General features: G+C 46.3%; 2 protein-coding genes across 4 annotated transcripts in view; one reads left to right on the top strand and one right to left on the bottom strand.

Moving 5' to 3' along the window:
• LOC119442614 (potassium/sodium hyperpolarization-activated cyclic nucleotide-gated channel 2) overlaps positions 1 to 26,279 on the top strand; it is a 411,864-nt gene extending 385,585 nt beyond the window's left edge. For 2 of the 3 annotated variants that reach the window (XM_049662261.1, XM_049662262.1), the window contains 6 exons: positions 5,299 to 5,382; positions 9,100 to 9,249; positions 9,881 to 10,099; positions 11,649 to 11,795; positions 12,344 to 12,587; positions 13,622 to 26,279. In XM_049662261.1, coding sequence (XP_049518218.1) covers positions 5,299 to 5,382; positions 9,100 to 9,249; positions 9,881 to 10,099; positions 11,649 to 11,795; positions 12,344 to 12,587; positions 13,622 to 14,163 — 1,386 coding nt within the window. In that variant the 3' untranslated portion in view covers positions 14,164 to 26,279. The remainder of the gene's footprint in view (positions 1 to 5,298; positions 5,383 to 9,099; positions 9,250 to 9,880; positions 10,100 to 11,648; positions 11,796 to 12,343; positions 12,588 to 13,621) is intronic. The other variant, XM_037707554.2, reaches the window with a different exon arrangement.
• LOC119442612 (uncharacterized) overlaps positions 1 to 26,689 on the bottom strand; it is a 162,879-nt gene that overhangs the window by 91,875 nt on the left and 44,315 nt on the right. The window lies entirely within an intron of this gene.

The following is a 26,689-nucleotide window of genomic DNA, read 5'->3' as shown; positions in this document are numbered from 1 at the left end:
CAATGCTTAGATTTTAAACGTCCATTCACTTGAAGAACATGAACTGCTTGAAGCACCTAAAGCTCGGAGCACGTGTAACTGGTTTCGACATGGCAAGCAGCGGTGTTGGTGGACGAGATGGAATTATGCGTTGCTGCCTGCTTCTTCAACAACTGCACGCATGCATTAGAAATGTAGAAGCTTTTACATTGCTCGCTTTCTGCTTCGCTGCGCTGTACTGTGCTAGATTCGGTGCACACTGACAGCGGCTGGAATGAAGCTGCTTGCTGGTGCTCTCAGTTTAACGTGTTCCTTTCATCAAGTAGACAATATAGTGATGAGTACCAAACTTACTATTGTACAACCACTCAAGTCAAATGATCCACAATAACAGTGAATTCTAGACGCACACTGCACGTCAAGGGTGTGAAAGTCAGAATTAAAACTTTAATATGTTGTTCTAATACAAGTTAATCAAAATTTCTTAAAAGCGGCCGACATTAAATGCGTCATCCAAATTCTGAAGACTGCAGCTTCTGGTACTGTTTCATGGTAAAGAAGCAAACGCAGCGCACCTGGTTTCAACACCATGTTTTATAAGCTTAACATAATAATCGCGCTCTCACGCACGACGCTGCTTTTTTTTTTAAGTAGTGGAAATGTACTTCAGAGTTTATTCAAACATGTTATGTTGCCCGTTTCAAAGCGCCATGTCGGTTGTAGAAGTAAAGTTTCAAACCCAATGAGTGTTGTTGTTTCGTCTTCCTATTGGTGGCAACGTGTTCCCTCGTCTGCAATCAATAACCCACACGGATGCTCGTGATATGACGTGTGTTTCCCCCTTTTGTAAAAGTGTCACGTTGTATTTGCTCTTGCTTGAGTGCTGTGTTTGTGTATTTCTCAGCTGTCTTGGTCGAAATACCGAATGCGATGCAGAGCTGGAAAGATGATTCGGCGAACACGAGTATATAGCGCGATGCTCTCGGCGACTTTCTGTGTTTGAGGCGACCTGGGCCTCAGTAATTAAGAGGTCCAGTAACTGCGAGAAAAGGTGTGAAAATCTATATAAGGATGCTATACGGTGGCACATTCGCTTCGGAGTAATTTTCAAAACTTCGCTTTTACTTTGAATTTGACGACGTATTTCAAATGACCGCGGTGAGCGGATACATACATTCTGAAATTAAAAGTAACGGCCGCAGTAACTTACCTGCATAGTGCAGGTTCTCCATGTCATTCCTCCATGACAGGGACCTTATTGCAGGAACTGTACACTACAAGTGCACTGATCCAGCTTTACAGTCCCCAGTTTCGCTGAGAGAAGAATCCACTCGTTCACAAATTTCGTCCCTTCAGCGTGGCGTTTCAAGCAGAATATAATAAAAATTATCACATCAAGGAGATATTTCCACAACTTTTTTCAACGAGCGATACATGCAAAGCATTGTGAGACTTGTGCGCGCTGCGTCAACTTTCCAGCTAAAGCGAGAAACCAAGCAAACGAGAAAACATGCTCGTAAGGCAAAGTGCACGCTCAGGGTGACAAGGCGACAAATTGTTGTAAACTGCACGAAGAAATTACCGTTGGTTGGTACACATTCTAAAAGAGAACATCCGGCCTGTGATTAAACGAAATGATCGGTTACTAGCACTTGCGCTGAAAATTTTTTCAAATTATCGATAATACAATGTGAGGAAACCTCCTCCCACTTTAAAACCATTATACAATACATGCTGAAGTCAATGAATTCAAATGAAGTCAATCATGATAACTTAATTTCTTGCACAAGCATTTAATGACAAAAATTATAGCTTTGTAGTAACTATTTTGGATACCTTTCCTATCGTAAACGAACATAGAGCTTACGCATAGATTGTGTGAACGCAGCGCGACTGAAACGAAGACTGGTGAATACTTTCTTCGTCTTAGTAGCGCTGCTCTGTTGGCACTAATTATGAAACAACATCGCCCAAGCCAAGGTCTTAATTACGAAGCGACAAAAGGAAATGTGACGTGAATATGTGTTTATTGTGGTAGATACCAACAGAACATTTCTGTCAGGCACTGTGTTCACGATTCCCGAAAAAAAAAAAAGAACGATTCGGGGTTAAATAAGCTTCGACACTAGCGAAAGAAGCAAAAAAAGGCGCAACTGCTGATAACCGTGCACTTTGCTATGTGGATGTGTGTATATGTGTCCTATATGTACATATGTATATATCTGCCCCCACATATGTTCGTGTTGAAGAACAAGAACTAAGTGTTCTGTGTATTGAACGGTTGTTGTGGACACACAGAGCAAACGCCTCGTGTCTCGTTCATACACCCACATTGGCATTTATTTCGAACATCCAATACCGGCACGTTTGTTGGTAACCCTCTCTTTGTGCACGGCATGTCAACCCTTGTTGCCGCATCGCATGACTTCCGGGAATGCCGTTTGCGAGGAACAGATTTTCACTCCTCTCACATGCGCATACATGGCGAAACAAAAAGCCAGTTTTCTCTTCCTTCTCTCAGACCAGCTATACATTTAACATGCTGTTTGTTACGGTGGGTCGCTTTCCGTCGCGGAAGACGGGCAATATAAACGGGATGTTCCGACATCGTGCAATTCACAGCACATGAAATGTTTGTTTTCCTCTTTAAGTGACTCAAGCATGGCGCTATGAAAAGTTAAACGCGTGCCACATTCTTCTACGACATGGCCAAGTGGGGATAAGATGCCACATTTCCCATGAGGGCGTCAGTGTGAAGCACCATAAAATAAGAAACCAATATGCGCATCTACGCTAAGGCTCTACGATCAGTAGCTAATTAACATGTTCTCATTATTAATTAGCAGCGAAGGCCCCTCAGTGATTCGACAGCGTGAACCCTGAAATGTGAAATAACCCTTCAGGCTAACTTCCAAAGAACGGAACAACATCGTATAGGGCTAACCCAACTTAGCCTGTTTGTCCTATAAGTACGGCGATACCCACTGGTCAATCTAGAGCAAATTTTGTTGTGGGAGCTAGAATGCGCGCCGCAGTGGTCGATTCGGGGCCACATCGCCTGTTTCGCAGGTTGATGCGGATCAGTTATCTCCGCGGTTGATCACGTTTCCTCAGTTTGCGCGGAACTCATTTCATGTGATGCAAAACGCCACACAAGCTCCATGTTTCGAAAGCCGAGAGGTTGGTTGATAAGAAACTTAAAGAAATCTGCAAACTGTCAGAGCCAAATGGTAGGCGTAAAACCTTGGCGGTGTCATCAAATGGTGGCGTCTGCATCATAAATGTTCATGTAATCCGCCAAAAATAGGGCGCCGTTTTCCTTCTATTTTCCGAAAACTTCCTTCAAGAAACGGTTGGATTTTCAAAAGAAAATTGCGCAACTGGTAATGTTAAAGGTTTTGGCTTTTAATGGAAGGCTCCCATCAGCCAAATGGCCACGCATTGCATGACAATGTTGGCCTGTTCTCTGCACTCTATGAAATAATGCCACACAGAACCACGCGCGTTTTCCCGCAATATCTACGCACATGTAATGTTGGTGTCGTTTAATGTTAATGCTATCTACATCAGTTTAATGCTATCTACATCATAAAATGTATCCCCTTTTACGAAGCAAACACTGAACATTGAAACTAAAGTACTTTTTCTTTTCGAACTGGTAAGTGCAATTCGAAAGAGTAGTTGAACCACAATTGCATGGTTGTGAGATTGAACGTATGACTGCTGCATGGCATCCTGCCTCGTCTTTGTTTGTTACTTTGTAGTAATACCGTTCTTTCGTCTATATGTGCATGAATCTCTTCGCATTTCTGAAACAATTAGTCTAAAACACAAAAACTGACCCCAAAGAATTTTTAAGTGCGAATCTCACCACAGAAATTCCACCAACACACGACTTTAGCGCCTCTACAAATATCAAAGCCATTGTATATCACGCTACGTTTTTTTATTATTATTATTATCACCGCTATCTAGCAGTGTAAGCTTTTGGAAATTCTTCACTAGTAAGCCATGCCGAGGTCGTGCAGACATCATCAATGTTTGCGACTAGTTCAAACACATTACGACATCTTTTGTCGCACAAACACGTGCTGAAAATTGATTAACTTGACAAAACCGAAAGTGATCAGAAATGTAACAAGTAACAAGAGAAGGTACCATAACATTGTCAAACTGTTATCCAAATTCTATATGAGATACAGAAATGGCACCTAAAGATTCGTTTCTCTATGCCAGTACAGGAAAATATTTGCTGAGACGAGCAATAAAGAATGGTCTAGGGTGTTTCTTAATGGTTTAAAGCATACAACAGACAAATTACCTTATCACTGCAGTGCGTTTTGGTTTGTTTCTATCTGTAAAACAATAAGAAAATGTATTGTACGTCTCTACACCTCTAGACAGAAATCACGTTTGTCCTTGATAATACCGGCTGCCACAATACTCTCTAACACTATCGATGCTTTATATTGTGACTGATTAATGCACTGAAAAGGCATTTTGTTCAAGAAGCAGGGCACAAAAGAAGATAAGATTCCATCTGTGACTCAACATTCTTGTATGCCTTTTAATTCTCAACATTTACGTCACTCTTATACAGAAGGGGGTGCTGCAAATGACACTACCATGATTAGCGTGAGATAATTCATCTGGAATGATCACGGACAATGACGTGAATATTTCAAAATGCAAAAATGATGAGTTACTCACGTTCTTTTTTTTTTTTTTGCTTTAGCGTTTTTCTTCACGAATTGTGTACGTAAACCCACAAATGCATTGAACGACAGCACAGCGTTATTTTCGCTTCCTGTCTGTGCGCGGAAAAGGCGCTTCAGCAAGATTCCTTCCAGTCCTCGCCGTCCTCAAGCGGCACAATTGAGGTGCCCGAAAGCTCCTACAGCCCCACTCAACACAGCGTGAAGTCTACACAAAGACAACGAGTAATCATCCACTATCTGACAGCGCTCACAAACCTACGTCGCATGGGAGCGATTCGAATAGCGTAGTCTTCGTAGTATATACACTTCGTTTTGTCTCTCTTCCTTACCACGTATCCTCCGCACTGAGACCATCCGTGTTTTCGGTTGCTGCTTGGTCCTGAAGATAACGAATGGTCCCCCCCAAACCTCCACAGGATCAGACTCCTCGAATGCGACCCCGTAGGCACCACCGAGACAACACCTCTCGAAAACGCCACGCCCACCCTCAAAAAACACCCACCACTTGTCGGGCGAAGCGGGGCAGGTGACACGACATTCGATGCCCTCCTGTCGACGGTGCCTACATGTCGGGTTGCTTCCTTGCTTCCCCCCTTTGCAGATGCATAGCTTGGCGACGCTATCCAACAGTTCGGGGCTCTCGACCTGTATGTTGAAAAGTTGTGGAGAGGGCTGTGCCATCCAGGTCAGTGCTGCGGCGCTTGGTCCTCCTCGTCTTGCGCCACACCGTGCCCGTGGCGATACCGTCCCCTCTCTGCCTGACGGTGACGGCAAATATAGGGCCGCTGCTGCCGCTAGAGCTGCCGCTGCCAACGCCATTCTCAGCCAAAGCCAATGCTGTGTCCTGTCTCTGTGCGTGCTACTATACTGCCGAATGTGCTAGTGCTGCCGCCGCTGCTGCCTGCAGCGCACTTGTGGAAAGCGCTTTGTGGCGGACAATCGCTGCTTTATATCGCAGCCGGCCATCGCTGCGTGTCGCATGTGATCTTAACACTTACCGCTAGAGCGAGAAGGTTCTTTCACGGCAACAGTCCGGAGACAGACGCTACTGGTGTCTCGAACATGCAAGGTTTGAACATGCAGCCTTTAATCGACTACGGCTTAAAAGAAATGAGCGAGAACTACAACCCCGGACTTAAGGAACCCTCTCCTGGTGTAAAGTCCGAGGTATTGCAGTTAGCAGAACGGGAACGTATCCGAACAGGGTACCAAAATGTTTATTGTTGAAGCGTGAGCTTAAGCACGAAGTACTTAATTGTAAGTATTCTTGGCAGGAGCTCAGGCCTTGGAAGAGCATCTGCACCGACTTTCCATCAGCAAGTTGTGCTAGCTCAGAAGTACCGGGATGAAAACGAATGAAACACAACTAATATACGGACAAGGTCTGAGGGCCCTTTTCTAGTTGTCTAATCGGTTAGGGCGTGAAGGTCAGGTTGCTCGAACGGATCATAACAAATGCCATCTTCGAGCACCATTTTGTCTACTCGCACAGACGTAAGTTACCGCATTTTCTTAAATAAATATGCCGATAGTCATTTCACCACTTCCGCTGTGGCGCCATATGAAAAAGGCAAAGATGCGTGTGAGCGTGCTCTCGTTCGCGCTCACTGTATTTGTGCGATATAATGCCTTAGGCTACACGTTTTTTACAACAAATCAGTGACATTTACAAGGACCTATAGTATGCGACAGCAGTCATGCAAGAGTTACTTGGCATGGAGCTTGCTAATGCATATCTAAAGACGCATGCACTAATTTATAACGATATGCGCTGGAGAATGTTCTGCAGATATTGGCATGTTGTGACTATTGGGCCTGTACAATTTGTTGCAGAGTCGTGACAGGCTAGGTTTTCTAGCAATACATACGTTCATCCTGCGCAGTTGCACAATTTACGCAAGACAGATGAAGCGGAATAAATCTTGGCACACACACTTATTCACGAACTGACCTGTTCGTGAATGTGTGTCATTGTACCTTTCTTCTACATCTGTCCTTAGTACACCCGCAACTGCGCAATATGACCGTCAATGTGCCAGCTAACCTCGAATGATGTTCTGCGAGATGTTTCAGAACACAGGAATACAAGATCAAGTCAACTGTCGATTCTTGAATTTTAAACGCATGTTTAAAATTACACCCATTAAATCTGTGGTCAGTTAGAACATCTTTATTTATTATTTTATTGGTCAGGTTGACACCAAGGACACGCTTATTCGCTGGTGTCGCAGCGAAGCGGCGGGCGTGCGCAGCACAGACATAAAAAAAGAAGAAGAAGAAGAAAGCCCTAACACACGGGGTTCTAGCTCCGGTCGCAGATCCGGATACAGTAGAATGCACAGCGGCTGGCTTACGCTCACGAATGCCATTACTTGCAATGCGAGCTTTTAGCAGCAGCTGGCGCTTAGCGGAAGAGCGGAGCCGTTCACGCAGCTTGCCGGTCGGTAAACTCGTCCCAGATCAATTCGCAAGCAGACAACGAGATCGACTGGAAGATTTCTCAGGACAGGCGCTGTTACTCTGTTCAAGCTGGATACGCTTGTCGTTGTACATGTAACACTACGTACTAAGTGTAGAGCTGTTCAGTTGTAACAGGCCACCGATTTTATTATAGATGGCCGTCGATGTCAGACGCGCCATGCGCTTCGGCCCAAGATACCAAGAAGCGTTTGCTTCTCTGTTCGCGCATTTTTAGACAACTGTTTTGTCATTTGTCGCAACTGCAAAGTCAAAAAGGAAGAATGCGACCTGCTTAAATAATGCACACATAGGCAATCTGTGAGCATGTCGTCTAACAGAAACCTAGCGTTCATGCGACATCCTTCAGCGGCCTTTGAGATAGCGAGGTGGCATCATCGTCCCGTCTTCGGGGCGTGGAATCTGTGCTACGTAACAAGGAGCTAGTCTGAAATGGTTCAGAGCTAAGTGAGAATATCAAGGCACTGCTTCTCCGAACAAGGATTGGTAACTAACCAGCACCTTTAGGTAGCCTCATTGAAACTATGCGTGATATGCAGGTATGGCCTGAAATGTATGAATCACAGAGACTCGTTCGCGAGAGAGCAGGCACCTTTACTTCGTTCTGTGCTCGTGCCATCTCAGTTACTTCACATCGTCATCCACTGGCCCGCGCGGAACTCACAGTTTACGTGGGCTCGACAAAGCTCCCTATACTTTTAAATGAGATGAGAAATGTGCAAAATCTAAGAATTAAAGTCCGGCCGAAAACTTGGCCAAATGTGGGACGATTCACCAGCGGTTCGAATCTCTAAGGACAAATCGGGGACGTGCACGCCTCAACTTTAACTGTAGTCCCAGAGGCTGTTTTACCGGGCCGTTCTTAGCTCGTGCACAAGGATGCGACCTACATAGAGTTGCTTTAATTTAATGATCCTCACCTGCGTTACTTAATGTATTACTTATGGTTCCGCAACTTAACATATTCCAGTTTCAAACTTTTGTAACACTTCAGTTGCATAGTTAATGCTGAAAGCTGGGGGAAATTGTTGCTGGAACGGCGGAACACATTAACCGCGCTAAATGAACATGACAAGGAACACGAGCAAACAGGCCAGGCGCTGGAAAAAAAAAAAGAAAAAAAACGGGTGTTTAGATTTCCCGGCCAACGCCCGTCGTCGTGTCCTTCGTGCTGTCTATTTAGCGCTGTTACCACGCTGTTACCAAACGGGTGTTTAGATTGCCCGGCCAACGCCCGTCGTCGTGTTCTTCGTGCTGTCTATTTAGCGCTGTTAATACGCTGCACGCTGTTAATACGCTGCTAATACGCTGTTATATGGGGAACTAGAGATCAAACCCATGTCCGGCTCTTGAAAAAAGCCTAAGTGGCTTTTCAAGCTTCAAGTGGCTTTTGATGAGATGTTATAAAAGTAGTCGCCTCTGGATAATTATACCCTTAATACCTATGATGACAAAGCACACAACGTCTTCTTTGCCAGTGGGTAAGTATAGAGCAAACTCTGAACGAGATAAGACGCCTGACAAAATGTTGGCTCCCAAAATCTCATTTCGTCTTTCGTTTTTCCTATCATTCCACACTTCTCAAAGATGAAAATAAGAACAACTGGTACAAATTACGATTATTTATTTTTTTTCCTTATGCCGCTGAGGAGCACATCTATGTATGACACCAGCATAGTCGATTCCCAGTCCACTGTGTGGTAAAATAGATATAAAAGATCAAATAGTAGCCCTACAACTATCGGTGCGGCTATGCGATGTCTCACAATGTGGTGTGGGACTTAAAGCGGGGGAAGGGGCTGTGCATGTATGTGCCTGGCGGACGTATATGACATCATCACTCCCGATACCCTGCCTCCTTTCTCCCTCATTTACCTCTCTCTCTCTTTCTCTCCCGTTTCCTTTCTTCCTCTTCCGGTTGCAGTTCCTGAATATGGCGAGCGTGTTTATGAAAATCTTCAACCTGATCTGCATGATGCTTCTTATTGGTCACTGGAGCGGGTGCCTTCAGTTTCTCGTCCCCATGCTGCAGGGGTTTCCTTCCAATTCCTGGGTCGCCATCAACGAACTTGAGGTGAGCACAGTGACAGAGAATCGAAGGGCTGAGAATTTATTAGTTCGGGTTAAATGGGCGCTATAGCGACATAGGCTTTGCTGTGCTAACCACAAGGTGTTAGGAAATTTCTATAGACTTCTTCTGTAGGCTCAAGATGACGATCAAAAGAACTTACACATAAGTATTTCTTGATTTGCCTGTCAAGGACAGATGTCATTAAGGACAAAGGTGATACAAACTAATGCTCAGTGAACATTCACGTAGATTCCACATTAACGTTTTTATTCAGCGAACTTGACATGAAACGGAACACGTGAAACGAAATAGAATATTGCAAAATGATGAGCAAGGCGTCCTTAAGTTTGCATCGTCTGAGGTAACGGCTGTACAGGCTGATGGTCACGTTAAATAGGGGTCCTCCACAAGAGTCTGAGTCACGAAGCTCGAATAAGCGGGTTCTTCTAAAGCAGGGTAGCCATGGAATTAGCATACACAAGAAAAAAAACGTTTCATGTTCCGTCGTTCCATAAGGTTGTTGCAAGCGTTTTCACTAACGGCTTCATCCGTATGTTGGTAGGTATACAGAAGACAACCGCATGTTATTTCCATGACCTCATGTATACTTTTCCGTGCGCCCTTGTCACCGCAGACCAAGTACTGGTTCGAGCAGTACTCGTGGGCCCTGTTCAAGGCCATGTCCCACATGCTGTGCATAGGCTACGGCCGCTTCCCGCCCCAGAGCCTCACGGATATGTGGCTCACGCTGCTCAGCATGATCAGCGGGGCCACCTGCTACGCACTATTCCTCGGACACACCACCAACCTCATACAGTCGCTAGACTCTTCGCGACGACAGTACCGAGAGAAGGTGAGAGCCATCTGCTTATTAACGGCGTGGTCGACAGAAATTATATGTCGACCCGCCATAAATAGAGAGAGAGAGAGAAAGGAAAGAAAGAAAGACAGGAAGGTTAGCCAGTGTAAGTACCGGCTGGCTACCCTGTGCTGGGCAAAGGGAACAAAAGGTGATAGAAGAAGCAAATAAAAAAATTAAGTGAGAAAAATCCATCAGATAACAAAGAAATGGACATTCGACTGCTCGACCCGCACATGAAGCAACATGTACAGCCACTAATAACCGAAAAGATAACGGATAATCAACAACGAGCACTTGCAGGCGGATTGAAAGAGCCGAATTTTTTTGCGTTTTTACTGCTTCTGAATAAAATTAAAACATCGCAAGAAAGACACGGGAGAGACAGAGCAGCGTCAGCGCTCGCTAACACCTAACGTATGTTTCGGGAAAAGGTGCCAAGGAGAGCTGATGGCCTGCACATGCGCGTAAAAACAAACGCCACCAGTGGTGCTTAAAGTAAAAAAGAAAAAAGAGAGAGAGAGAGAGACTTCACCGCTGCTCTATCCGAACTAAGGTCCTCGTCAATTTAGCCTTTCCAGCAACCAATGTTCAGCCTTTCCCCAAGTTGACAAATGTGTCACCAACGCAATCGCCACCCGTCTGCTTGATGAAGAAAGCCTGCAAGAGCGCACGGGCCGCCGTGTCCCGCTGCTTCTACTCAATATCGTTATTTCGCCAAATAACGACACGCACTTGCAGTTTCTCTCAGTGCGCGGACATATGCGCATATCCCCTGTTTTTTAGTGACGCGGCGTGTTCTCGGGCGCACCTGCCTGTGCACTGCGAAAGATGCAAGGGTGTGTCATTGTTTCGCGAAATAAATATATTCGGTAGAAGCAGGGACACAGTGGCACGTGATCTGCTGGAGGCTTTCTTCGTCAAGCAGATGGATGACGATTGCATTAGTGACACATCTGTCTGGAAAGGGCTAAATTGACAAGGTTTTTAGTTCTGATAAAGAAGCGGCTAATTTTTACCTCTTTTCCTTTTTCTTTTATTTGTTTTTTTTTTCTTTTGAGCCCTTCTGGTGGCGTTTGTGTTCACGCATGTGCACGTCATCAACTCTCCTTTCACTTTTTCCTGAAATGCATCAGTTGTTAGTGAGCGCTCATGCTCTTCTATCTTGTCCGTGTCATTTTTGCGCTATTTTAATTTATTTTGTATCATGATGCAACTCGCCCAACTCGGGGGTCGAGAGCTTTTCAAGCTGCCATATGAGCAGCTTTTTTTTTTTTCTCACCCCCTTTTTTCTGTGCTTTCAGAACACAAAATAAACTATTTCACGTTTAATAAACGACGCGCTTAGTCGAACAGTCACTCGTATCACCATGAAATTTTACATGTTTTCTGTTTACGGCTATACCTTCCTGTGTAATGACCCCCACCACTGCGGCACGGTCTGGAATTTCACACGTATTGCTACACCGCGTATACACCGCGCTATGAGTGACAATGACGTCAACTGAGCCTTTCCTCTGACTACCCCGTCTTTGGTGCGCAGTTAAAACAAGTTGAAGAGTACATGGCGTACCGAAAGCTTCCAAGAGACTTACGACAAGGAATCACCGACTACTTCGAGCACCGGTACCAAGGGAAATTCTTCGACGAAGAAGCTATACTCGGGGAACTCTCCGAGCGGCTAAGAGAGGTGAGTGCTCGCACGATAGTATTGTAACAAAGTCATCGCATGATCTTGAAAATTGCAACTCGTCGTAAATGTATCATGCCAGGAATGCAAAAATGAAACCTAGTCACGTCGCGTCCTGTATACGCAGTTGAAGTGTTCGCATGCTATGACGATTCCTTCGTGACAAAAAAAAAAAGAAAAAAGATGCCTGCCTTGACCCGTAATCGCAAACAAGGAGGAGGACCTCGCTGTAACATCTACCATTTGCAGCATATACGTTATTTTGTTGGCAAACAGCATCTGGACATTAAACCTTCAGAATATTCTGCTAAAAATACTTCGCCACATTGTCATCCAGCTACGAAAAAGTGTTACTGCAAAGTCTTTAGCACTTATATACGCCATATTTGTCGACCGTGGCATCGGTTAAAGATTAGCGCACGTTGAAAACACTGCCATCACAATGAGCAAGCATTAAGGTCAGGGCCAACGTTTGCCAACGAGCCAAGACACAGCTTCGTTGCTTGTCTGGAGAAACGAGATCTGTACAGACTCATGTCGTTTTGCAGGACGTAATCAATTACAACTGCCGGTCGCTCGTGGCGTCGGTACCGTTCTTTGCCAACGCGGACCCAAACTTCGTCAACGACGTCGTGACCAAACTCAAGTACGAGGTCTTCCAGCCAGGCGATATCATCATCAAGGAGGGGACACTCGGGACCAAGATGTACTTCATCCAGGAAGGCATCGTGGACATTGTGATGAGCAACGGAGAGGTGGCCACCAGCCTCTCCGACGGGTCGTACTTTGGAGGTGAGCCCTACTTACTCCGCTTCCTCACTTCCTAGAGTGCTCGTTCCGTAAGAGAAATATTAATACTGCATATCGCTGCTATGTTTGAGCACGTCCTCGTGGACGTGGACGAGTATGCCTGGCGCTGTTCGTATCCTCCCCCCCCCCCCCCCCAACCACAAGAACGTGTGGTTAACGCGGAACATGCGCTGTCAAAAAAGAAGTTTGAGCGTTGAATGAACCGCCATCAGTTGACGACGTGACGAATAATAGTTTTGCTTGTGAAAAATACTCCAGAATAAGAGAACTTCAACGATCGACGAGGGAGAACTTATAGAATATGGTGCACAGAGAGGATAATGAGACAGAAGTTTTTCACATGCCTACGACAATGAGCTGCCGTTAATACAAAAATTCGTAATGACTACGCGATTCACGTGACTCGACGTAAGCGCAGCTAATGATATACGGCATGTGCTACAACACCGTAGTATGTGGAAGTGTATCACGCCCGCGCGCGACAGGACCTACTCACGTTTCACCAGAATAGAGCAGGCACTAAAGTACTGGCAACCGCACACATAGGAAACTGATGCAACTGTTTAAGCCTGGCAGAGTGTAGGAAGACGCGGACAGAAAGTGCGAAACATATCTTAGACACGATCAGTTTTTGAAACTAAATCCAATGCCAGCTCTAGTGTACGTACACGTCAGACATGCCCAGACGGAGCTATGAAAGTATGGCACGTACTAATCGAACAATCGTAATCGTGGAATGTGGCATTCACGAGATCAAGAAATTCCAATGCACAGTATAGGGGATCGGGGCAGCTGTCAAGCAGGCACAGAGGGGTGCATTGAACGGACGCTTCGCCTTAAATCATGTCACGCCGAATACGCCAGTTTTTCTCAGATCAGCGAAGCCAATCAGCATTGGGCTCGGCCAATTTTTAGGAAGGGTAGAGCCTCGAAACGTTTGCGCAGCAGATTATTCTTCAAAGTCGGCACCACTCCGCGACTCCTCCCTCACCAGCGTGTGTGGCGCGCGCTCGCAGAGATTTGCCTGCTGACCAACGCCCGGCGCGTGGCCAGCGTTCGGGCCGAGACCTACTGCAACCTCTTCTCCCTGTCCGTGGAACACTTCAACGCCGTGCTGGATGTGTACCCTGTGATGCGACGGACCATGGAGTCCATCGCCGCCGAGCGGCTCAACAAGATCGGCAAGAACCCGGACATCGTGTGCCAGCGCGAAGACCTGCGCGTCGACCTCAGCACAGTCACCGCCCTGCTCCGATCCGCCCAGGCAGCCCACAACGACGACGAGGAGGAGGACGACGACGTAGACGGCGGCGATAGCGGTGATGCCAAGGGGGGCGGCCGCGCGCAGGGCGGCAACCGGAGGAAGTACAGCAACCTCCTGGGGGTCCACCGCAGCGGAGGAGGCACCACGATACCGAGGCCCAAGTCCGAGAGCTGCTTCCACCGCATGTTCGACATGGCCAGCGGCGCAGCGGCCCAGACGGCCCTGCCGCGCTCGGGCACCTTCTACGAGAGCCTGACCGGCATGGGTTCGCAGGGAAACCTGCAGGAAGACTAGGGGCCGCCGCCGCACGGGCCCTCGGACGACGCCGGCCGAGGAAGCTGCTGAACCGACCGCGAGACAGGTGTAGTCACAAACACTGGCCCAGCTCAGCTTCATGCCGAACTAATCGCAAGCGAGATGCGTAACTATACTATATGCAAGCGTCCACTTGGCGCAGCACAGCGACTAAGGTAATACAATATGGCGAACTCTGAATGAAAAGAAAGCAAAATATTGGCCAGCGGTTGCGCCGGCAGCAGTTTCAAAGCCTATCAGACCAGGCCAAAATGGTAAAACTCAAATCGGGCGGGATTTCCGCCCGGAGGCGCAGGTTGGGAGGACCATGGGGTCACACGATGGCATTCTACGATCAGCGATCTCACATACTGCACAGTAACACCGTGCGCCAGTGTAGTATAGCTGTTCCGTGGCGACAGCCTTCTCGCTTCTGTTTCCTTGATATGGTTGTCTTCTCGACAGCAGCATGTTGGGAAACGTAAACTTTGCTGCTCTGTCTCGAGGTGTCAATCCGAAAGCAACTTTTCAGAGCTATTTCAAGCGGTTCGGCATAAGCGCGAGTATCCGAATTCGTAAAGGTAGGGGATAAAAGAGAATATTTGATCCTAAAAATAAAAAGAAAGAAAAAAAAGCCTGGCCAATCGACCGCGGTTTAGATTCGTTGACAGCGCTTAGACAGCCTCGACAAATGCTGTGCTTAAAATTCACATGCTTAGATGCTCGCTACACTACATCTTCCGGCAGCTTCCTCGTCCGGCAAAATAACTCGCGCGGTCCGCGAACACTCGCGGTGCATCCGAGAGACTGTAACGCACTATTGTTTCGGCTCAGAAGCAAGAATTTGCCACAAAAAAATGTAGGTAAACCGCAGCGTTCACTGGGACACTGTTTAACGCTATTCAAAGTCAGCCACTACAAGTTAACCGTGCTGAAAATTATCAAAGAATATTCAAAATTAAAGGACACTTGACGCGAACTCGCACAGACTGTCCGCTGTTCAGTCTGTGTGGACATGAGGTGATAGTCTGCGCAAGTGTCCGTGCGCACGCGCATTCTCGGTTCACAGCGCGCGTCCCTCGCAAAGATCTACAACGTCTCTCGGTCGCACGACGTAGGCGTTCGCTTGGCCGCGCGGGCACAGTATGCGGGACCAGCGTTAGCGCATCTGGGAGCAAAGTGGCCTTAGAAGAAACGGGGCGAACCGTCACAGGGATAAACACAGACAGACACACACCATCTACACACATATCGCTCCACGCACGACTCGAAGGAAAAAAAAAAAGTCACACGACACCTTGCTCACATTACCGAGACACGTCACATGATACCACCTCGTTGTATGTCTGTTTCGTATGCACAATGTCATGTTCCCTTCCTAAAGTTGACTGCAGGACGATCTCAAGCCGTCCCCTCCCGATGCCCAACCGAGATCGACCGAAACGATTTGTTTTTTTTCCTCGTCGAAGCATGATTCCCATAAGTTACTCCGGAGAAAAACCAAAAGACACGCTTTCGCGAGGCTTGACTCGCGGAGCCATTTCTGAGAGGCCAAGAAAACCCTTAACCGTTGAAAACCCAAGCCGCGATCCGCGATAAGTTGTTCTTGCTGTTCTATAGATGTTGTGTGTTTCCGAGACAACCACGTCAGCCCCCAGAGTTATTTCCGGTGAAGGAAGCGAACGAAGTCAACACGCGAAATCGGCGTACAGAGCGAAATTCTAAGCTTTTACAGAACCAATATATTTAAAAAAAAACGATAAAGAAAACACTTCACGCCAACCCGACTTCGGTGTCTTTGAAGCGCACTGTCCCGTGTGAGCATGAGCGGGAGCACGATTCATCCCGCGGCGTATAACGCATCTGGTGACCTATGTTGCCAAATAACGTGTCTTGGCTACGTTCGCCTAACTTCGTCGGAGAATTCCAGATCTCTACGTTGATGACTGTTCAACCGTTATCCCCTTCTCGATGTTACTGGGCCCGAAAAGACAGAAAAGGAGGCAGACGCGAAGGATGCTGCATATTCTATATGTTTTGAAGGCGTTAACAGAACCAGTTAGTGTACGCATCAACAGCGCTGGTCATGGCCCTCATGACGATCACTGAGAGGCCATATCTGTAAAATGTAGTTCTGTGCCTGAGAAAGTGTCGTCGTTTTGACTGGTCGTAACTGCAGTGCATGAATATACCTCATGTTCACCGTGATAGACGTACCCCTATAAGGCCCAGAGGATTGTTTGATTACATTGCTCGTGCACTGCACAGAAATCATCAATATATATTAGCTGATCTCGCGCCCAGGGACGAAAAACGTAGAAATGATGAGCTACACAGTAAGTACGCGTGGGCTTGAGGGCTGGTGGTCAGTCCACTAGCCCAGACTTGTGGGCTGGTGTAGTAATCTAGGAAAACTGTACGCATGTACTAAGAAGGAATAAAAAAAAAGAACACACTTAAAGCAGATACAGATTCGAAGCAACAAAAACTGCCAGTAATTTTCTATACTGGACAAATGTTCTCTCTCTTTCGTTGAGCTCGGTATGAGTCGGTGGTTGGAAACAAGCCACGTTGCTGGTGAAGTGAAAGTTGGACGATGACGCTTCTCCGAAACCGCAGAGGCGCGGTTGGACAAAACAAAAATGCAAAAACAGGGAAATATATAGAAAAACAAACCGATAACGTCGCAGTGCGCATTCTGCCTTTTCCGAGACACGATCGACGACTGCTGCTGCGTTCGAGGCAGGCTCGCTCCCTCGTGAAGGCCAGCCGAAACTCGTTACGCAGGCCCACCGCACAAACTAACGACGTGTTCACAAACGCGTGCGGAAAAAAGCAACGTTACGAGCGCTCATAGCGCGGTCCGCAGGGTCTTGTGGTCGGCTGTGCTATAACACGGTCACTGCTCAGGCAAGCTCTACGTAAACACGTTCCCGGACTCGCACAGGGGATAAATCATACGCTTCTGCGGACGCAGCAAAACAAAAACTCTCCGGAAAAAAAAAAAGAAAAGAAATACTCGGAAAGGCGTTCATCGTCCGAACTTCCGCGTCAAACATGAACTCACCTTCACACTCGAAATCCCCTTTCCCGACAACCTTCTCCGTGAATCGCCATTGAGAACATCGTAAACTGCATGCAACTCTTTGACTAGGAGCATGATGTTCCCAGCCCCTATGTATAGCTCGTTTCACTTGGCGACCCTCTCGCCGCCACCGGAAGAGCAGTATACGAATCCCACCATCTCAGTCGTCCATCACACATCGTCGCACGTTTGCTGTCACGCTTGTTTGCCTGCTCGCTGCAAAACAAGCACACGCGGGGCAGGGTCAGGGCACGGGTGCTAGAAGAACGCAACGTAGTGATAACGCCTATACAACCACAACGCAATGGAACAAAAATTGGGCTCCGCATTTTTTGCCGACACGTGCAGCCTGCAGGGTGAAACCATGCGCTTATAACGAAATACACATCGGCGAGCGGCAAATTTCCGCTCTCAGTAATCGGAACGCGGGCATCGACGGTGACACGTAAATTTGATAAAGCTGCTACCATACGAGATAAAATTTCGCAACCTACACAAAGCAGGCGAAGAAGTAACCAATCTTTTTTTTTCGTGTTCTTTTTTCTGCGTGGTTTCATTTCGTTCATTCTCATACATTATCGATTCGACGTCACTCGGAGACTCGGCTTAAGCCTTAGTTCAACGTCGGCCGCAGAAGGAACAAAAATTAGTCAGGCCAGCCGCTCTCACCGAAACAACCTCAGTGATCAGCGACTGCTTAGATCACTCTTAACGATGGGTGAAGGTCCTCATTCTGGAAAAAAACAAAGAACTCGCTCGCACGCAGCAGTAGTATTCATCTAAAATTAAGTGCATTCGTTGTTTATAGTCATGCGTTGGCATTTATGCCGAGATGTGGCGAAGTCGCAGACAGGTGTCGAAGGATTATTACACCGCGTTGCCGCTCATTCGCTTGCATTGCGAGGCGGTCGGTTATTGCCCGCTTCACATCAGGTGACTTTAGAAGGAGCTGTTCTTTTTTTAACGAATAAGACGCGGCAGGCTGAGGAATAATCACGAACGTCTGGTGTGTGGCAAGGAGTAAGTGTTCGCGACAATCACTCATCGACGCAAAGTTGATTTTTTTTTTTTTCGTTTTCTATCTCCCAGCAAATGACGCCGAACGACGGCTTGCACGATAGGTTATCGCGAATCGTCAGTGGATATACTGAGCTTTCGACTGCAGCTTCCTATATATATAGCCCGATATCCGAAGCAGCTAGAATGTGACCTCTTCTTTATATTTACAAGAAGCAAAACGGCGAATGCGAAATTATGTAACTGAGTATAAGAACCCCAATTCCGCGGAAATTGGTATCACTGCGCAGTGCACAAGAACAAAAAAAAACAGAAGAAGAAGAAAGAAGAAGCAAGTGAGGACGAAGAGAAAATGATCTTACCCTTTCGCAAACGTTTATTTTTTATTTTTTACTGCGACATAGTATTCTTCGGGCACAACTTAGGTTCGCACTAAAAATGTGCTTAAGCGACATTATTAAAAAAAAAATCAAGTTTCCACCACTCCACCGCTTTGTCAGTCAGTTTCTTAAGCAGCCACAAGTCGCCGTAAAGCTCGATGATGTGACTTTATATATCGCAAAAAAAAGGGAAGGCTTTCTAATAAGTAATAAGGGCTACACGCGCGCTTTGTACGGAACGTCCTCCTCGGACCACCAATGTATACTCCTTGCTTTCCTGCAGTGGTCTGATGTCGAAGGCAAAGCAAGTTTTACAGGGGGAACAAATAAGTTAGGGTTTGGGGGGCGAAAACACACGCTGTATACCCTCACGAAAATGCGTTTAGACAGTCTACGCAAAGTCTACGGATGTTCTTTCTACACGATATCTATAGAACGTCTATATGCAGTCCATGGACTCGTCGCCTTAAACTTTTTGTTGGGCTAATGTCCTTTAGGCTTACTGCTGACAGCCTCCTTGGAAGTCTCTCTGTAACACTAATTGACGCTGCAAAATAGATGCGTTAACGACTGCTGGCCAGCTGGTCTACAAGCTTTTTATTCAGTCAAAAGGACAAGTCTACAACGAGGCGAAGCAGTTCTACGAGCAGTCTGTATAGACTGCCTAAATTCACTTTTATGAGGGCATCGAATGGACACGTAAACTGAGCACTCGCGCGCACGCAAGCGAGAGCAGTTCACGTACGAAAGCAATACCGACATCTTTTAAGAGTACAAGGTGTCCTCCTACGCGCAGTATAGGTCGTGGAGCGCGGACGCACGGTATAACGCCACCGTTGTATAACCAACGCCGGACGTCGAAATAATCTTACGGGCGCAGTGAAATCTTACACGAGAGAGGGCGCCTCACTCGTATACCCCGCGCTGCCGAGAGGCGCTTCGTTGTTTCCGCTGCGCTGAGGCTTATTTCTTTTTATTACAATGTTCGATGCACAGGTGCACGCGGGCGGATATCTCGTCGCTGTACATAGGTGTACATAATCGCATATACACATGATATATAATTATATACATATAGGCCAGCCAATCACACTCGTATCTGTTGTTCGGTGCGCCACTATTGTGCAGGCCCGCCTGTTTCCCGCGTTAGTTGAACACTGTTTGCAAATTGCGCGTGTTATTATTATTATCATTACTATATTGCTATATATATTATGCACACAAGTACGCACACCCGCACACACACAGCGTTGGTCTTGTGAAAAAAAGCCTCCTCAATCCCAGCGGTTGTTGTCGTTGTATGCGGTCGACCCCAAACCCTACATCACTTTCCCACCCCGACTCTGCAGCGCGCACTGTTGCTTCTTCCGCCGCGCTGGTGTTGGTTACTTTATCGCTTTTTTTCTTTCTGTCTCGCTGACGTCATAAGCAGGGTCAAAGCGAACGTGCTTAGGCGTTAACCACGCCGCAATATCGTATTCGCGCGCGAGTGTATACACAGAGTCGCGATGAATATCCAATCTTGAAAGTGTCGGTGAACGAGCAGTGACAGTGGCTTGAATGACTGTACGCTAGGGTTTGTCGTCCTCATCACTGAGCCTCGCTGGTGATCACCAGCGCCTAATCTCGCCGTTGAGCACCGTAAGCATCAACGTTGAATTGTTGACATCGTTAGCGATATTTTTCTCCACCCTCAATATGGTGCCGATTATTTGTGCTGCAGTCATCTGTCTATGTCCATAGACAAGATATACATACACAGTCTACGAACAACATCTTGTCTGTAAGATCCATCTTTGAGATTACACATGAAGTATCTATAGAATTGTGTTTGAATAAGTCTATCTATAAGAAAGGCATACATGCTGCGTCTGCGCACGTTTAAGAATAATTTCGTTCCCTGTGTTTTTGTTTGTATTTTTTTTCGCCTATATGCATATTCTGTAGACATTGTGTAGATAACAGTTGATTTGATGCGCAGCCGTTAGTCTTAGGACTGCCCAAAGGCAGCTTATAAACCTACTGCCGCACAATATACGGACTACGTAGAATCTGTAGACTTTGCCCTTATGTGCCCTTAAATGTCCACGTATTGCCAATGTTCGATAGCCGGTTTTTATACACTGTGTGTAAATATTTATATCATTTCTATTGATTGACTAAACAATCCCTTTAACAGGCGTCTATAGAACGTGTTATCTAAATCCAAGAGCTGCATATGCCCAAGCTCGGTTTTGCGTTTCAGTAAGTCTCGTTGAATTCGTAACGGTGAAGTTCATTTAAAAAAAAGAAAAAAAAAAGAAAAGGCTATGCAGTCAGGCGGCTGTCACAACAAAGACATACTGCCAAGTAGCGAACATATGAGGCAATGTGGGCGTTTTGGTGAAAACGTGCGAAACCGAATCAAGGTAAAAGCTCAAATCATTTCGGAACAGGGTGAGGCACCCCGCATTTTTTTGACACCCGGCTTCCCTCTTTTTTTCCATTTCCGGATCAATTCTATTCGATCTATCAGTCGCTTTGTTTTCCTCCCGATGGACTTCAATATCCGGTTTCCGCCTTCTCAGACCCTTTATCTTTATTGTGCTTTTTTTTTTACCTCTAAACGCACCCTATAGGGCGTTTCATTCAAAATCGTAGGCGTACCCAATTTTTTACCGCCTATTTGCCGAAAGGCCAAACGCAGAAACGCCATTCACATGAAAGCAAAAAACGGTAGCGCGTCTTTCTCCGACAACGTTAATACTTCATGACAATCTGGACAAACAATATCGGCGAGAGCGTTTGGATATCAATGGGCATGCAGTAATAAAGAAAAGAAAAACACTTTTGAAAAAATGAAAAATGAAACCAGATCACCGCAGTGCGGGGGTATACGTTGTTGTCTGATGGAGCATCGACACGTCAACAAATCATTCATTTTTAGCAAACCGACCACACACGGACACACACGTTTGGCTGCGATCACAAACTCATTGTTTCCTTTTTTTTTAACCTCCTTCTCCAGAACACTCGTGTTTAACATTTTAGGTAATCGAGTCTCAAGCAATGCGCACGTAACACCGGTCATACGGGCCACTGTCGCTGCCTTCGCAACAGCTTCCTGTGATGAAAGTAAAACGTTTGTTGAGCGGCGGCTGTTCTTTTTTCATTTTTTTTTCTTTTCCTTCGTACGCCTCAGCATGGACCAATAAGAGCGAGCTTCGATCGGCCATCTAGACAGATGCGCGAGCGGAAGATGCGAAGCTCTTGCTTATAGAAGAAAAAAAAAGAAAAAAGAAAAAAAAAGACGAGGGACACGCAGTGATGCACAGCGCGTAACCACACACACGAGCACATCTCAGTACACCGCGAGTTCCGAGAGCGAGTCATTGTGTAACGTCTAGTCAGCCAACGTAGGGACGAAACGCGTATTATAGTATAAGCTACATATATGTATTACGTGTAACGAATAGGCTTGTCAACGAGTGACATTCTAATTTCTGCAGCATATATACTTAGCGCAGGACTCCTCAAGGTCGGAAGGGAAAAAAAAAAAGGAGAACAGGGCGAAAGTGCGAGAAAGAGAGAAAGGAGGAACACAGTCAAAACTTCCGTTGTCTTGTACTGTACATAGCACATCGAGCACATCACCGCACCACACAGCTTGTCAAACACGTCGCATTATTATACGTTGCGTGCGCTGGCAGCAGGGAAGCGCATTGCGCGGCGACCGCGGGCCAATGACGATGCTCGAATCGGGCTTTTGTTATAAGAGCGTCGGGAAACGCATCTCCGCCATTCAAAACACCGTAGGCGAGAGAATAATTAAGAACGGTACATACGTGTACAGCATTTGTCCAAAGTAGTACACAAACCGTGCCACGTACGTGTGGATAAGTGCTGCCTCCGCGAGTTTATGTAATGGGGTTTACGAAGCACTTAAAGATAATGAAAGACCAGGATAGAAAAGAAACGCGCTCCATAGCATGCCTTCGCAACCTCGGATCCTCTAAAGAAAATGTGACTACTGGGAAGAGAAACCCGATAGGAAGATTAAGCTCTTTATGAAAATTTGGCCTTTCTCTTATTTTTCAAACCACCGGGTATGTTACAACTACGACCCATCGTGCAGCTTTGATCACGCGGTGACCAGCCTGTATAGAGCTCGTAAACTAAACATGTTAAATAACCACTCCCATAACATAGAGAGGAGCGCCTTTATCTTATCCAGCTGTTTCCACCGGCACTATAGCTGATGAAGGTGCGATTGTTAGAGCTCTTCGTGTGGTATCCGTAACGTCGCGTGAAAGTAATCACTATTTGTGATTAATGCCCCGCCTCGGAGCTATAGAGGAACTTTTTATAAACCACTGAAGTTGGGCTTCCGCGCTTCGCCGTGGCGTCAGCAAAGGACGCGCCGCCACGGTCACGTGACTTACCTAGTACGACCACAATAGAAGGCAGGTCGTACGGCATCACAATGCGGCTCCCTCTAGCGCACGCAATCTGGTGTACACCGCAATCTCACGTACGAACGCCAGGCGCACGCCTTCGCGATTAACTCTGCAATTGTAGAGCAGGCAGAAGCACTCTAGCAGCGTCGAAAATCACCATCAGAAAAAAAATTATCGCCTCATCGCGCACCTCATCACCATCCTAACATGACGTCACGTCACGTTGCAAAAGGAAAAAAAAAAAGCTGAACAAAAATCGCGGGCACGTCAAAAGAATGTTAGATATAGTTAGAAAGCACAAAGCCCACGGCAGTTGAAGAATAGGTCGCAGAGGCCTCGTCTCCTTGAAGGCAGACAGCAGGATGCGCTGTCACTACTTACAAATGAGCGGTTCCCATCGCACACCCACACCATAGGCCTCTGCCGTTTTCTCCACACAGCACGTGGCTATCGAAAACGCATTGTGCGTACCGATGTGACACCGTTGCGAACCGGTTCTAAGCCATATAAGAGTGCCGCTGGAGCTTTTGCGTCTCAGACTGATGTTCAGCTGAATTGGTTGGGCCTTGGGGATTAGCAACGAAGCAAGTGCACCAGCCGGCAGAGAAATGCGAGAGATATCTTATCTTTCCTCGTATCATTCGTTCTTGAGTGCAGATAGTAAGTCATTCCCTGTACGACGTACGGCTGACAAGGCTGTATATTCAACATTACTGATTACGTTAGATCACGAGTAAACATTAGGGAATAATAAATGTGAAATGTATTCTACGAACGTCTGTGAGAGTGACAGAAGGTGGCGTATGAAAAGTATATATATATATATATATATATATATATATATATATATATATATATATATATATATATATATATATATATATATATATAGGAAGTAAGGTAAGAATCGTCACGAATGGTCTCCTTTTTAAGAAAATAACGCAGAAAACGTAAAATAATATTATAATTTTGGATGGTGTAAGAACATTAACATGCGATGACCTCAAGAAAACAGCACAGCTCTCTTATTCCTGTGTTTGAAGGTGTGCCTCAGGTTTGCAACCTCAAACTAAACGCTTGAGCATCAGTCCGCGGCGCATGAGGATCTGGCAGCGACACGGATCGGGTTTTGCGCATGGCTTGTTACGCTTCTGCGCCTAACGCTGCTGGGCAGCCAAGCCAGATACGATTAGCCGACGCTCTAGCGCTTCTTTCTACATCCTATAAGCTCGTACGAAGCACAAACTGTAAATTAACGACAATAATAACCACATTTCTAAGCTTCGGGAAAATGATACATCACGTGTCGCGAACGGAAATCGGGCACAACGATACCATTACCATCCCTCCCTTTTCCCATGAGGATTTCGACCAATGAGAACAGCCGTACTTAGGAAATGGGCTCTAAGTGCTCGCCAAATAAGCGAGTTTTGTCAGCTAAGACTGGCTCGCCGGCGGTAGAGCCGCAAACTTCTGGAAAGAGACAAGCGCAGCGATGTGGCGAGACATGTCGTGCTGCGCCCCGTGGCCTTCAAGATTGTCGGCAAAAGCACTGCGTCACGCCGATGATCCCGGAGGCCAGTGCAGCGCAGCAGACGGGCATACGGCGAAAGCCGTCGTCTGCCAGTCCAGGATCGCCACACGTGTCCCGACCAAGGAGGTTGATCCCGAAAGCGCCGATAACGAGGGTTGGCACCAACCAGGTGCGGAAGAAAAAAAACGACACCTAACCTTTCCCGCAGTTTTCCCTCCTCCTACAAGCCTGCAGACACCACCGTTATATAAGAGGCTCGGAACCCGCGGCAACAGACCGATACGTATACCGACAGCGACATGACGAACTGGAACAGACACTCCCGGACCTCTGATTGCTCTTATACGTAGGCGACCCTTCCAGAACGAAGTACTCCCTCTTTAGAGCCCCGTCGTTCCTTTCCTTTCAGACTTCTAAAGCGAGAGAGAGAAAACGAGAAGGCGTGTGCATCACGTCGAACGCGAATGCTCTGCGCGATGAACACGCTGAACACGAAAAGGGACGAAATGCGGGTGTCTACGCATGTTATACAGAGATGTTGCGCGCTTCCGAAAGCAATATAGTCGAGCGAGAGGCAGAGAAAAGGGGGCTCCGACAAGATGTGCGCGTACCTTTTCTGAAAACCACGGAAGCGGGTGTTTCGCTGTTGCGAACTTAAAAAAAAAAAAATGTTTCTGCGCGGCCGACAAGATGAGACCGCGACATGGCATATACACTGGTGCGGATGTACACGCGAATGGTGTGTGACCAGGGTCCGTGCACGAAATAGAAAATGAAAAAGAGAGAGAGAAAGAGAGAGAAATGGATGGAACTGTTCTCCTCCGCAGGACTCGAAGACTGTGATCGCGGACACGCAAAAGAAGAAGGGGAGAAAAAAAAAAAAAAGCGTGGTGGTGTGTGTGTGCGCGCGCGCTCTACGAAATAGAAAACTTCCGAGAGCCGTCGCTGCGGCTCTACCGAGTGTAAATAGTAATCAATAGCAATATGCAAGACGAAACCCATAACTAAGTTTTAGCTAAGAAAAAGAACTACTACTAACTAGGAATTGAGAGAAAGCCATAGAAGTTAGCAGCGTGGAAACAAAGCAGTGCTCCTTTATCTAAAACCATAGAGAATCAAGTTACACCGCTTGAAATTGTACCTTATTTTTGTATAGTGAAATAAGAGAATAAAATTAAGCGAACACGGTTGCGCGAGCGTAATGAACGTGCAAGCGTTGTACTGCGCTCATGTTTTTTTTTTTTTTTTTTTTAATATGTCGTTACTGTTACGTTGCATACGTTGTATCTATTAGCTGTTTCGTTTCTCGATGTCATTACATATGTGTATATGCTGTTGGCAATAAAGGTATATGCGGCTTGTTGCGGGTTTGTCCATGATGGCGATTTCCAGGTTGCGCGGATCGTTTGTCCAAGCCTTTGTCGTTTTCCTATCTCTTTGATTCTTTTTTAATTTTGTTATCACACCATATTCTCATGGTATATTGCTCTTATTTGGTGCCATTCACGAAGGCACGAACCTTACGCGCGAGTGTTGAGCAAAGAGAAGGCGTTTATAGGAAGTGCAATCGAGCATTGTTGAAGATTCCACAGTGAGCATGTACCGACCTGATTTGTTTGTTCGTTCATGTGAGATTTCCTATTAAAGCGTTTTGTAGAAGCTGTTGTTGCCCTCTATTTCAATGCAGGCACTGTGTGTGCGCATAATTATGCCACCGGTGTCGCATAAACCACGCCTTTTCTATCATCGCTCTTGTACGTATATATATATATATATATATATATATATATATATATATATATGTGTGTGTGTATGTATGTGTGTGTGTGTGTGTGTGTGTGTGTGTGTGTGTGTGTGTGTGTGTGTGGTGTGTGTGTGTGTGTGTGTGTGTGTGTGTGTGTGTGTGTGTGTGTGTGTGTGTGTGTGTGTGTGTGTGTGTGTGTGTGTACGTACGTACGTACGTACGTACGTATGTATGTATGTATGTATGTATGTATGTATGTATGTATGTATGTATGTATGTATGTATGTATGTATGTTTGTATGTATGTATACGACCAATGCCCAGGAGCGA

The sequence above is a fragment of the Dermacentor silvarum genome, chromosome 2, assembly GCF_013339745.2.
Source record: "Dermacentor silvarum isolate Dsil-2018 chromosome 2, BIME_Dsil_1.4, whole genome shotgun sequence".
Classification (NCBI taxonomy): Eukaryota; Metazoa; Arthropoda; class Arachnida; order Ixodida; family Ixodidae; genus Dermacentor; species Dermacentor silvarum.
Note: the sequence above shows the minus strand (reverse complement) of the source record. Positions and strands in the feature narration are given on the sequence as shown.